This window comes from Colletotrichum siamense, assembly GCF_013390195.1.
Source record: "Colletotrichum siamense strain Cg363 chromosome Unknown KSG_Cg363_contig01, whole genome shotgun sequence".
NCBI lineage: Eukaryota > Fungi > Ascomycota > Sordariomycetes > Glomerellales > Glomerellaceae > Colletotrichum > Colletotrichum siamense.
This window is the reverse complement of record NW_023501014.1, coordinates 7,375,690-7,388,903: the sequence shown is the minus strand read 5'-3', so window position 1 is coordinate 7,388,903 and position 13,214 is coordinate 7,375,690. Positions and strand designations below refer to the sequence as shown.

At 51.6% G+C, this 13,214-nt stretch overlaps 5 protein-coding genes across 5 annotated transcripts; all 5 read left to right on the top strand.

The window, feature by feature from the left end:
* Nucleotides 1-1,288: 1,288 nt before the first annotated feature.
* On the top strand, nt 1,289-1,675 carry CGCS363_v001864 (uncharacterized protein; the record flags this gene model as incomplete). Its single annotated transcript, XM_036633713.1, has 2 exons — nt 1,289-1,528; nt 1,598-1,675. 2 exons carry the CDS (start codon nt 1,289-1,291, stop codon nt 1,673-1,675), a joined length of 318 nt encoding a protein of 105 aa, XP_036502448.1.
* A 767-nt stretch (nt 1,676-2,442) lies between these two features.
* Nucleotides 2,443-3,732, top strand: ACCSL (putative inactive 1-aminocyclopropane-1-carboxylate synthase-like protein 2; the record flags this gene model as incomplete). The annotated part of the gene is made up of 1 exon (XM_036633712.1): nt 2,443-3,732. One exon carries the CDS (start codon nt 2,443-2,445, stop codon nt 3,730-3,732), a length of 1,290 nt encoding a protein of 429 aa, XP_036502441.1.
* Nucleotides 3,733-4,556: 824 nt separating this feature from the next.
* CGCS363_v001862 (uncharacterized protein) lies at nt 4,557-4,902 on the top strand (the record flags this gene model as incomplete). Its single annotated transcript, XM_036633711.1, has 3 exons — nt 4,557-4,706; nt 4,769-4,777; nt 4,858-4,902. 3 exons carry the CDS (start codon nt 4,557-4,559, stop codon nt 4,900-4,902), a joined length of 204 nt encoding a protein of 67 aa, XP_036502442.1.
* Nucleotides 4,903-6,916: 2,014 nt separating this feature from the next.
* On the top strand, nt 6,917-8,109 carry CGCS363_v001861 (uncharacterized protein; the record flags this gene model as incomplete). The annotated part of the gene is made up of 3 exons (XM_036633710.1): nt 6,917-7,243; nt 7,296-7,564; nt 7,617-8,109. The coding sequence occupies 3 exons, from the start codon at nt 6,917-6,919 to the stop codon at nt 8,107-8,109; spliced, it is 1,089 nt and encodes a 362-aa protein (XP_036502443.1).
* A 3,768-nt stretch (nt 8,110-11,877) lies between these two features.
* Prx (Periaxin) lies at nt 11,878-13,137 on the top strand (the record flags this gene model as incomplete). Its single annotated transcript, XM_036633709.1, has 1 exon — nt 11,878-13,137. One exon carries the CDS (start codon nt 11,878-11,880, stop codon nt 13,135-13,137), a length of 1,260 nt encoding a protein of 419 aa, XP_036502444.1.
* Between the last annotated feature and the right edge of the window lie 77 nt (nt 13,138-13,214).

Sequence of the window (13,214 nt, the reverse complement as noted above, 5' to 3'; positions counted from 1 at the left end):
CAGTCGCCAGATATGACCTTAGCTATCAAGCCAAGAGGCTGTGGGAGGTCAAAGAAAGACACATAGGACACAATTGATGCCAAATGTGGCTACATTCTTCGCTAAGCACCGGCACGTCGCGTGATTTCTATGTAAGTGCAAGCTAATGAATGTAGTTGAAAGCTGTCTGCATGTCCAACTCACTATTAGAGGGTCTTCGTCAGCAGCCCAAACGAGTAGGACTATCTTGCCGTGTTCTTCTGCTGAAAGGCTTAGTGAGTACATACCAAATAATCTGCGTGGATTACCCACTTGGTGAACTTGACATAATCTTGTGTAAAGGGATCTGCTTCACGACTCCAATACATTACACATTCAGCAACCTGGCGGATGCTTAGCTGTCAACGTAAAGCATGGCAAACGTGGCGAGCGAGAAATGTATCACTTGTCATTTGTCGTCTGCTTTGAAGGCACTATAATTGACACTGGTTGTGCTCTGACCTGGCGTCTCGAAGACCTTTGATGACGGCACAGAGCTGAGGGTTGGGGGCTAGCTCAGCAAGGCACACTCATGAATACGAGGCGAGGGAACTTTTGCTCTTGGCAATAATTCTAGGTTACATTGTTCACAGAGGAAGTACCCGCGATGCCAGTCAAGCGGTGGATGCCTTACAACTTTTCTGAGAACCGACAATCCGTAGGACTGCTGAATGGTCTCACATTTTCCGAATTGAGGTAATGAAAGTATGCGTCTCGTGTTACGACAATCCTAGAGTTTAGGCACCTGTAGGCTATGAAAATGTGACGCTGGTTTCATTTATCGTCAGTTTTCGTGCTAAGCCGCTTCCCTCCTCAGCCCTGGGGCTGTCTTTGTCTCTCTCTTGCCTATCACTTGGGGGTTTATCTGTTTCGTGAAGCTTGATAGGCCAGACAACTCTAGCTATTAGGATGCCGTCAGACTCCTTGTGGGTCCCGTCGGGCGGAAGATCGGCGCCCTGTCATCATGCTGACAGGTACCCGACCTGCAGCGGAGCTTAAGCTTAGAGACATGAGAAGCAATGCCAAGGCAAGAAGGATCGTGACGGCCGTTAATTGAGTGATAGTCGTGTCTTGCGTACTGAAGTGTCAGGTGACAAGTTTCGAGGTTGTGTCTTGGCTGGGTACCCGTCCGCAATTGAAAGATATAAAAGTCAGAGTTTGAACCTCGAGAACCAATATCTTCTCCATTCAAAGCAAAGCACTCTACTCACAATCAAAACAACAAAAAGCCTTCAAACTACTCAGTTTCCAACCCCAGAAAATTATCAAAATGCGTTTCACCATCACCGCCATCACCTCCATCCTCGCCGCGGCCAGCGCCGTCTCCGGCCTCAGCGTCGAAGAGGCCCGCGAGATCCGTCCCCAGGTTGAGGAGTACCTCAGCACCCTGAAGAGCAGAGACGTTGAGAAGCGCAACTTCTGCACTGACCACTGGAAGACTTGCGAGAACTGCTTCGAGAAGTACCCTTACTGTCACATGGATAACATCCCGAGCTCAATCAACTGGCAAGTAAAACTGTTTATGAGCACAACTATGCGTTTCAATGCTTTCCAAGTAATGCTAACATCTACCATTTAGTTTGGCTACCTGCAGCTCCTGCCCTGGAGACTGTTAATATACACGATGACATGCTGGAACTTCAACATCTGCCATTGAATTCAGAACAAATCGAATAGGAGGAAGCAGGATGGGCTGGATTGATCGGGTTTTTATTTCAGAGTCTGTCGCTACATTATTTTCCATAATTTACTAGTTGGCCAACAAGAAACTACGTCCCATAACTCTTATGTTGTCATGTGAATGTGAACCTTCGACTGGAAAGATTCACGAAGTTGACGAAGACGTGTTTTTGCCCAACGACCACGACCGTATCGGGAAGCATCCAGGCCGCTTGGTTACCATGAATCTTTGCACGCTAATCATTTGGAACGGCGATTAAATTATTCGGCTAACTAAGGAAGACCCAACCATGTCCTCCATCCATTTGCAATGTGTGTTGAAAACGCCCTGCAGCGTTGTCAAGGCCCCGCCCCCGCATCATTTGACCAACCAGATGCTTGCACCAAGATGTTGTCATAGTTGATTTGGACTGAACGAAGGGCGCATTTGTGACCGCAACTGAGATTGACGTATCAAAGCCGATAACGCCCCCTCTTCTGCATGCAATTATCTCAGTGCGATATCTAGCGCAACACTCCAATCAGCCTTTTGCGAGTGCTGTCAATTCCACCTGTACGCTCTCCAAGAACCTAGGCAGAGTGGGGTATCGAACTGCGACCTTTTTGACTCAATTAATGTATTGAGTCATTGAGGCGCGCTAAGCTTCGCTCTTATCAAACCGTTACCACTATTTAACTCATGAGCCACTTCATCAGACCATCTTGTCAACCCCGCAACTTCCCCTCAACCACGACACCGACAACATGGACCACGGCCTCTCAACCCGTGGCAGCGAAGCGGCTAAGCCAGACGATGGCATGCTTCTTTGGACCATCGTCCAGGACCTCTGGGACCCAACAACGAATCCGACAGGATACGTCAGTCTCGGTATTGCCGAGAACTCACTCATGCACGAAAGACTATCGGAGCACATCCACAAGAACCTCGCGGTTCCGACGCACTCTTTCACGTATGGTGATGGCATGACGGGATCCAAGCGATTGAAGGCATCTCTCGCACGCTTTCTTACAGGCCACCTCAAGCCTGTCACGGCCATCCAGTCGGAACATGTCTCCGTGACCAACGGCTGCAGTTCGGCAATCGAACATTTAGTTTGGGCGTTGGGGAACCCTGGGGACGGGTTTCTGCTTGGACAGCCCCACTATGGCGCGTTCGTTCCGGACGTGGAGTATCGGACGGGCTGCGAGCTTGTTCCGGTCCCTTTTCAAGATGTTGACCCGCTTGGGGCCGGTGCCGCGCAAAAGTACGAGGACGCTTTGCTGGCTTCCCGAGCCAAGGGTGTCAAGATTGCCGCGTTGATCCTGTGTCACCCGCACAACCCACTCGGAAGGTGCTACCCACGGGATGTTATTCTGGATCTGATGCGGTTGTGCCAGAAGTACGACATGCACCTCATCAGTGACGAGATCTATGCGCTTTCCGTTTGGAATAATACCATCGACACTCAACCTCCTCCAGTGGCGTTCGAGTCTTGCTTGTCGATCAACACGACCGGAGTCATGGACGCACACAGACTTCACGTTCTCTGGGGCATGTCTAAAGATTTTGGGGCCAACGGCATCAGGCTTGGAGCTATCATATCTCAGCACAACACCTCTTTCCACAGATCTTTGACACCGGTCGGCATTTATAGTTCCCCGTCCTCGATCTCGGATCATATTACCGCGAACATCCTTGACGATAGCGAGTGGGTCGACGGCTACATTGCGGAGAACCAGAAGAAGCTTCAGGAGCACTACGAACTAGTTGTGGCCTGGGCGAAGCAGAACGGGATTACGTATGCGCAGGGAGCAAATGCGGCGTTCTTTTTGTGGATAGATTTGGGAAAGACTTATCTCGAGCGACATCCAGAGAGAAAGGTTGACGATCTTAGCGGAGAGGTAATGCGCGCGTTATTGAGTAAGAAGGTGTTCATTGCTTCCGGGAAGCAGTTTGGTTCTGAGAGACCTGGTTGGTTCAGGATCGTCTTTTCCAATAAGAAGGATCTGTTGCTCGAGGGTCTGAAGCGCATTGTCGAAGCGATTGAAACGTAGACGCAGATACCAAATTATAGAAAGAAAAGATGCACATGACTCCCAGGGAACGAATCTCCTTAACATCCGATTCCATCGATGATGTCATCTACAATTGAACCGGATAGAAGTTGCGACCGCGAGGGACTTCTGCAACACTAAGACGGCACAACTTGAAACTCCGAGCTCACGCACTGAGTTGCCTCGCGTTTGCCTCAGTAGCGTCGGACTTTAATCGATCTCGTAACTGACCTAGACTGATGAAAGGTATCTGTAGCGGACTTACCGGGTGGCTGGAGATAGTAAAGCTGCGCCCTATCATCCAATAAGGCGTTGCAGCGGGGGTTGCCCAGGCCCCAAAACTGCCAACTGAGTCAGGTCATCATGATAGTGTCCGGCGGGATGATCGACGACTACGTGCGGAGTTCGCACCTTTGGAAACTTTAGACCCCAAGTTCGCTGTCATTCAATCTACAAGTAAACTTTCTTTAGATTAAATCACCTGTTAGACTTATGCAGTCTCGCTTTCGCCCCTCAGTTGGTCGCTTGGTATGCTCTTTTACGCGGACGTACAGCCTATAGACAACAGCTATGGTCGTTGATAGTCGTAACGATTCCGTGCGGAAGCACCGGAAACCTTCCTAGGACCTTTATTTTGCGGATACGAAACCGAGAAAGGATTCGTATCATTGCATGGTTCGCTGATCTATAGTCTGGTGCTGTACTATGCAGTATTTCTGTAACGCCGAAGTGGTATAAATAATGAAGTTGACTTCTGCCATCCCACCGGCTTTTCTGTTGACCACACAGTTATACGCTTCCACCAGAGTCACTTACACATCACAATGAACGCCAAGGCCCTTCTCGCTCTGCTGTTCGCCTCCGCGGCGATGGCCACTCCGTTGGAATCGGCCAACAACGGTCTTCTGGGCCGCGAGCCTCTCCCTCAAGGAAACTGCTGCTCCTACATTCCCGGAACATGCAACTGCGGCTGCGTAAGTGCCCTCCACTCTGATTCATGATAGAATATTTGAACTGATATGGTTTGTGATTGTAGTGCTCGGGTGTAAGTAAACTACTGCCTCCTTGTCTACGGAGTTTAGAACTAGTGCGAGTTGAACTGCCTATGATACTAACATGGACTAGGGACCCTGCGCTACCGACAGTGACCCCAATGCTACGTGTCCGTAAAGGGTGTTGTCATTACAGAACCAGCCGCTTGGTATCGCGGAGGATTTCTAGAAAGTTGAATACTAGGAAACGGAGCAACTTCTTTTTCCTCAGCTGTGTATCTACCACCAAGTAAACAAGTAACTTCCTCTAACGACTTCTGCGCGCCACATCAACGTCGAATTTCTTCAGCTTAGCAGCAGTATCGCATTGACAGCATGAATGTCCTCCTGAGAAAGAATGCATCGTTCAAATTCATGTCTCTTTAGAATGTCCGAGGAACGTGCGCGCTTTGCGAGGACGGAAGAAATACTAGGCAGACTTAGCCGGACTCCTTTCCTGCTGACTTTTCAATTGAACCAGCAAAAGTAGCTGCATGTTACAACCTTGAAACTCATAGGCCGCTACGAACATGGCTTCGTGGCCCGCGTCTGAAGATCTCCAGAGGACAGCAAGGACAATCTCCTTTGAAATTGGCCATGTCCGTGATGCTTAGTTTTGTAGCGGTTCCGATCTTATGCTTCTTCACACAACGTCCTTGTAGGTCTACTGAAGAAACATAATTTGCCAAAGATTGTGTCCAAAAGCAGATGATTAACCATGTGGCTATGCCCGAGATCGGACAGCACCGACACGGGCCACTTCGGCTCCTGACTCAGGCTGTGGTTCCACTCCCCCGGATTCGGCACCGGAAACTGTATGCGGGTCGCGCGGGAGCCGTAATCCGTGATCCGAATCGCGGTCATTGAGACATGCACCTCCTTAAAGCCAAGACTCTCCCCAATCTCAAGTTCTGAGCTTTCTACAACTGTTGAATGAAGTAACGACAACCAGAAGTCAGGATACCAAACTCAAATTTGCATTGATGAGACGTTCAGACATCGAGCGTTCTTGCTTCGTGTACCTTCACAAGTATTGACTCTAGAATTGCGGCTTACCGGAAAAGAGAAAGATCTTGATAATTCCGCGGTCATATGAGCATTGCTTATTCCACCTCAATTGTTGTCATTGGAATCAGAACCAAGGCCGTGACATCTAAAGTCCAGGGGGACTCTTCAGTGAATCAGCCACGGGGTCTGGGTATTTTATCCCATTGAGGCAAGGTCAATTTTCGGGATCAACGCAAGGATGCTTCTGCGGCCCCCATCTTCCCACGGCACCTTAAAGCATCCGAACTATGAGTGAAAATCCTTGCATACCCGCGCGGCAGGCAAGTCTTTCTCCTGTTTGACTTGCAGGCTGGCTCCCATCCCCTATGTAAGAATTCACCTCAGCAAGGACATCCATCTTCGACTAGCCTGCCCGACACAAGGCTCAAGGCATGTGCCGTGATGTCGACGGGGCAAAGCGGAGGTCGTGGATCTTGTTCACGGCCCGGGTCTGGATGCAAGAACCTCTTTAGGAATGTCGTTCGATTCAACTTAAAGAGCATGCCGGAAATATAGCGTGTTAAATATTTTACGTCAATGGAAACAACACAAATTTGTAAGCCTCGGAATAAGGCTCAGAACTGGCTGCTCGGTTTCGCTCGGAATGAAGGACCTAGCTCAAATGCGTGCGGGATTGGCCGAATTCGCGTGCACTTTTGATGTTGAACCAACAATTTTCCGACCGACCCCTTGTCAGCTCCGCCATAGTAGAAATTGGGACGTCCATTGGACTGCCATGTTCATCTGATTCCAGCTACCATCGCTCTCCCCGCGCCAAGAATACGACACTGGGGAGGTCGAGTGGTTGCCCAGTCCCGCGCTCCCACCGGAGCCCACATCGCAAGAGGTCCCTGCCATTTCTGTCAACTAGACCTACCATACGGATACTAAATAAGACATGAATCGAACTCAGTGGGGTCTTTCCAGCTGGCAAGTCATCGCGAAGTATGGTGTGATCGCAGGTTCCTCCTATCCCTGACACAAAATTAGCTTTTATATAAGATCCATCTCCTCCCTCCCAATGCTCTTCTGGTGTGACCTTATTATAGACAAGGCAGTCGTCACTCTTTACACTCACTTATCAACCAACTGAAGATCCAGCCAACATGGTTCTGCCCACGCTCTTTATCTCGGCTGCCCTGGCTACATCCGTAGCCGCCTATGACAACCTCCTCAACTTCAACGGGGCTCCTGAAATCGAAACGCGCTCAATTGACGATATCCACAAGGCTGCGCTCGCGGAGGGTGGAGTGGTCACTCTCTGGCATGGAGGTGATGAGAAGAACCAGCAAGATGCTCTCAAGGAGGCTTTCGAGAAGCGCTTCCCCGGCATGACTCTCAACTTGACCGTCGACGTTTCCAAGTACATCGACGGCAACATTGATCGTCAGTTGTCTCAAGGCAATGTCTACGTCGACAGCGTTATTCTTCAGGTATGCCGAATTGATCTCATTCGTCACCCCAGCCGCTGATGATTCTGTGTAGACACTCCAAGATTATCCTAGGTGGGATGAGGAGGGCGCTCTCTTGCGCTACAAGCCTCTTAACTACGACAAGATCCACCCCGGATTCCGCGATGTCTTCGGTGCTTGGTACGCTGTTGTTGTCTTCGGCTGGACCAACATTTGGAATGCCGACAAGGTTTCTGATGGCCCCGTCGACTACCTCGATTTCTTGAAGCCCGAATACAAGGACAAGCTGGTTTTCACCTACCCCAACGACGATGATGCAGTTCTCTACGCGTTTGACTTGGCGTGAGTTCAGGTCCGTTCATGTCATTGTCCGACAATACTGACTGTAAGATAGGATGCAACAATACGGCTATAGCTGGTTCGAGAACCTGCTCACCCAGAACCCTCGCTGGGTGCGCGGCACTGCTACTCCCACTACCGTGATGGGTCAGGCCAACAACTCTTACGCGGTGACCTTCACTGGCAGTGTCGGCATGATCCCCTCCGCCCCTTTCAATATCTCTATTCCCAAGGAAGGCTTCTTCGTCACGTGGGGCCAGCGCGGCGCTATCCTCAAGGATGCCCCTCACAAGGAGGGTGCCAAGCTCCTGCACAACTTCCTGCTCAGCGATGAGTACCAGAACCCCAACGTGACCGGTTCCTGGAGCGTTCGCCGAGACATCCCTGCCCCTACCGGATGGCCTGATCTGATGGAGATCAACTCGACCAACCCTATCGACTTTGAGCGTTTCATGGTCAACCGTGAGCGTGTTGAGAGGTTGAAGATCTTCTTTGAGGACAAGATTGGCACTGCTCAGGGACTTAGCCCTCTGATTGACGATTTGTAGATACCTGTACTGTTTGGGTAGCAAATACATCAGGTAGAAAACTTCTACGCCTAAAATGCCTTCTTTCCAGTCCCTTTTTCGCATGTATGCTCCCGGGATAAGTTGGAACAGGGTCCAATTCTGTTGAGAGTACCTCGCTCATCTTGTGCAATACCTGCTTTCATGCCCTGGAAGGGTTGCATGATCTTTGTCAAACATGGCTCTCTTGGCAGCATTGGCAAACCAGTTTCTCGGGTCGAATATCAGATCATCTGTTCGCCCTGGATGTGGCCAGACTTCAGTGTGGTTGGAAAGACCCACCACCGCCCGAGGAGTTAGAAGCCACGTCATGCACGTAATTTTAAGGTAACCATGTGATAACTCAAAAACAAGCATAAAACAAGGTTTACCAGGTTCGTGGATTAAGCTCTTGTATTCAATCAGATTCCCATTTTAACAGTCGTCTTTCCGTATTGGTTTTCAAATTACCATGCACGCGGACTCTGCGTAAAAACATATTCCTGACACCTTGGTACGGTCACGACTATCCCGCACGGCAAAAGGAAAAAAAGAACTCGCAAAGCCAGCCAAACGAAGTCTGCGTTCTGGGTTCTGCCTCCTACTCGTCTGATAGTAGTCTTTGCTCACATAGCAGCAACATGTCGGCAAGTCTGGTTAACCCGGACATTGGCATCTCTAGTCACGCCGATGTCAAGACCTTCATCGCCATCCGGAATATTGTCGACATCTCGATGCCGTGTCTAGCTTCCAAGAAGGCGTATCGCAGATGGTGAGAGCCAGCTAGTCGAGAGGGGGAAGGGACCTTCGCCTTGGCAAGACACTCCAATATCGCGCTCGGAAGGGAAAATTCCATGTGCTGACATATCCACAATTGGGATTTGTTGAGTTCATCACTGCAGGGACGACGTTTCGCGAGGCTTTCTGTGCCTCGGCACGAAAGCGGAATGGGATTTCGGGCTGGGCGCCGAACAACATGACGCCATGGTGTATGGACCCAGGACCAGATTCTCCGCAAGGAACGATAACGTCGAAATCATAACCTTAATGAGCCTCACAAGGATAATTGCCGGAAGACCAGACTGCGATCGACACTGATCAAGATGAACCGAGCGACCGGGCCGATCTCATTTTCGTCTTTTCGTTCGGACCGGGAAAAGGGTTGCGGGCACGCTGCCTTCTGCAAACGTTGCGACACGTTTATTGAGATGCCATAAACATAGTGAATGCATTGTTTGGATGGTGGGCTTTAGAGAGCCTCAACGTTGGTGGCTGGCGGAGAGACAGCCTATCTTGGGTTCTCGTTCTTGAAGCAGAGTTTGCCAATGGGTGAAATGTATAGAACGTCATGGTGAGGTCGCAATAAGACCTCCAAATAAGGTGTCATCGTTATTTTGGCCACCCGGTCAGAGCTACCGAAAACATGCGCCGATCCTTCGAAGACATGTCTCAGGGTCCAAAAGAGAAAACTGCGAAATGTTCCAGAGCTTGGGAAATAACTCGGAGGCGGGCTCGGAAACTGTCGATCTCCCCCTTTCCATAACGTGCCCACGAGACAAAATCGCAGGTTGCCTGTCGATTGATGCTTGGCTTCAGAAGCCGGCATTTGAGGATGGAAACGTAGCATTCATGTTTGAGTCACGGATCGAGTAACAAAATTCGCACCAGCCAATGCCCAGTAGACATGTCTGGCAAACCATGAAAATTTTATTTCTGGGGGGTCTGAATAAGGCAAGAAACGCCTTTCCATTCGGGTAAGGATTTCGCGATGTGTGATACACGTGAAGAAGGATTATTGAGATTAGGTTGAAATACAGAAGTGCCTTGAGTATTCCGTGAATCATAGAACACTATATGTTAGGTACTTTGAATATGGATATCAAAACATAGCAACAAGTAGTTTCAATATTTCTATCAAGACTTTCCAAACTTCCAAAATTATGAAGCCTGGAACCGATTCGCAGCATTCAAGATTCGGGCCGTGAAGCGCGGCCCTGCGGTCTGGAATGTGGTTTCCACAGCAGTTGAGTCAGCTCAATCAATCACTCCACACAACACTGACTGTAAACTACACTTCCGTCATACGGCCGCAAACGTTGTCTCGGAGAGTGCCATTTACGGAATCTGCCACCAGAACTTGGTCAGATCGCCGGCGTCCCGCTACAAGATAGGCTCTCCTTTACAGATCGAAGGCGGCTGGGGCTCCCCGCTGTCGATGAATGCGGCCCGCTGAGGAGGCATCCGCTGACATATTTCCCGCCAGCCTAGTTCTTCCGCCAAGCTTAGTCTAAGCTCAATCTGGATGATTACACCATTGCCTAGTTCCCAGCTCTAATAACGTCTAGATTGAGTCAGCCTGGGTCGAGCCGCCAGAAGGGTTGTTCCCGTTGAATGTGGGGATGTGGCTTCAAGTAGCCTGCTCATTCGTTAGCACAGCAGCTAGTCACAGACATCACCTCGGGAAGCTCCTCTAGACCCTGAGACATCATTGGTCAAAGGTGCTTTGGTATTTCCTCATTCGGCCGTGACGAGAAAGAACACAGCACAGCTCGTCCGTTCCCAGCATTCTTGCTAGGTGATGAGGGCTACCGGACGGAGGTGAGGAAACCCGATCCGATGAGTGAGAGATGTGAAGACGCCTTACCCGCCAATTCTCCTTGTCAAATTTCTGCCGCACAAAACATGTCTTACGGATTCGAATCTTTTCTTTGAGCATTGGAAGCCGTGATTTGGACGGTATGTCTCTCGGCGCCTGCGGCGTTGCTGAAGAGAAGTGAAAATTCGACTCTGACTGAATAGAGCGCTGGAATGTCGTCATAGCTTGGATTGTCCACAATCTACGTTGTTTTCCTGAATGCACAATGTCACTCATGACGATGGTTCACCTCCCCGAGAGCGGCTTGCTTCCATGAGACCCCCGGGTGGTGATCGAGATCGATGAAATGGGGTTTCAATGGGCCCAGGGTATTCAGAGTCAGTTCGAGTAAGCTCAGACTCTCCATCACATCACCGTGATGTTGGAAGACGGTTTTCCTCCGACGGGATAAAACTTCCTCGACGTTTTTGGTCACTAAGGGTACTTGGCGGCTTGGCGGGACCTGTTGACATCAACCAGAGACATCTTAACTCACTACCAGCGGTAGACTGAGCCTTCCGGGTGAAGGTTTTGGCACTTTCCGAGAACGCGGGCCCATCTGGATCGGCCCAGGCCTCCGACGTCACGGGAAGATCCCTTAGCGCGGCTCAACCAAGTCGACCGTCTCATCCACCGGCACGGCAATTCCTAGGCTAGCTTGCCATCTGCCTGAAGGCGGACACTCTCGACGAGCTGGAGCAACATTACCTCGAGTAGACTGGATGTTGGCTCTCACAAAGCTTCGGAACGATGCGCAAGCTCACAATGTGGGCCAGTCCAAGGCTCCGGATGGAGTCTGTAGTCCACGGAGGCACCTCCGCCTAAGCAACCATGGTACTCTCGCCATCCCACCACGAGGGGCCAAGTCTCGTTTGCGGAAATGTCGCAAGGCTGCTTCGCAACGTCGCCGAGAACAAGCGGATATCGTGAGATTCGATACCATCCCAAATCCCTATAAGAGGCGTCGGCATCTCTCCCCTCAATCATCTCTTTTCCCTCCTCATCAGCATCAACAATCACCACCTCAGCCCTACACTGCAACATCCTCTTGGCAACTACCATCTTCACATCCCATCTACTCGCCCTCTCGCCAAGCTTCTCTACATCTTTTAATACAACCGTTTACAGTCGCCAAGATGCAGTACAGGATCGCCTCTGCTGCCCTCGCCGCTCTGGCAGTCTCCTCTGTCAACGCCGGTCTCATCTCGCGCCAGAACGCCCTTGTCATTCAGCCCGGCTACATTGTTACCCCGACGATCTCCTTCAACTTCCAGAACCTCGGAGCCGAGGCTCTCGCCTACCAGACTCTTGCACAGCTTCGCGACGATCTTTCCAGGACCGCTGCCCTGGTCGTCGAGCTCAACAAGGCCGCTACCACTGTTGCCGCCGATAAGCAGGCGCAGGCTCAAGCCGTTGTCAAGCAGGTCCAGGCCAACGCTGATGCTATCAGGGCCAAGCTTGAGGAACTGACCGCCCAGCTCATCGCCAGAGGTAACGGAGGAGGCGGTGGCGGCAACGGCGGCGGTGCTCCTGGAGCTCCCGCTATCCCCAGCGTCGCCGTCCCGAGCGTCGCTCTCCCTGGTGTTCCCAGCGTTGCCGTCCCCAGCGTCGGCGTCCCCAGTGTCGCTCTCCCTGGAGTTCCCAGCGTTGCTATTCCCAGCATCTCTATCCCGGGAGTTCCCAGCGTCGCCATCCCGAGCGTCTCTCTCCCCGGCGCTCCTGGAATTCCCAGCGTTGCTGTCCCCAGCGTCGCCGTTCCGAGCGTCTCTCTCCCCGGCGTCCCCGCAGTTCCTAGCGTCGCCGTTCCCGGTGTTCCCAGCGTCTCCCTGCCCGGAGTTCCTGGAGTTCCCAGCGTCGCCGTCCCTGGTGTTCCCAGCGTCTCTCTCCCCGGTGTTCCGGGAGTTCCCAGTGTTGCCGTCCCCAGCGTTGCCATCCCCAGCGTCTCTCTTCCCGGAGTCCCCGGAGTTCCCAGCGTCGCCATCCCGAGCGTTACTGTCCCCGGCGTCACCGTCCCTAGTGTCACTGCCCCCGATGTCTCCGGTGCTACTTCGACTGCCATTGGCACCGTTGGTGGCGTCGTCGCCGCTCTTGACGCTGTCGTTGCCCAGGCCCGCTCTTTGAACACCCAGGTCCGCACCCAGCTCAGCCTGATCGGCAGCTACCTCGAGCAGCTCATCACCCCTCTCCTTGGCCAGGTCAAGACCGAGTCTGCCACTGCCATCGCCAACTCCTTCAAGCAGATCGCCACCGCTACCGACGCTTTCCTCGCTGCTGCCCAGACTGCTCTTGCCAACGGAAACGGTGCCTCTGCCGCTCTCCTCCAGCGCATTGCCGACGCTCGCGTTACTCTCAACCCTACCCTCGTTGCTGGCATCAGCCCCAACGTCTCTGTCTAAGCGAACTCTTCGCCCTCTTTTCCTAACCAACTACAACTCCCTATAAACAAGTCTGGCAAGATCCAGACGATGCTGGC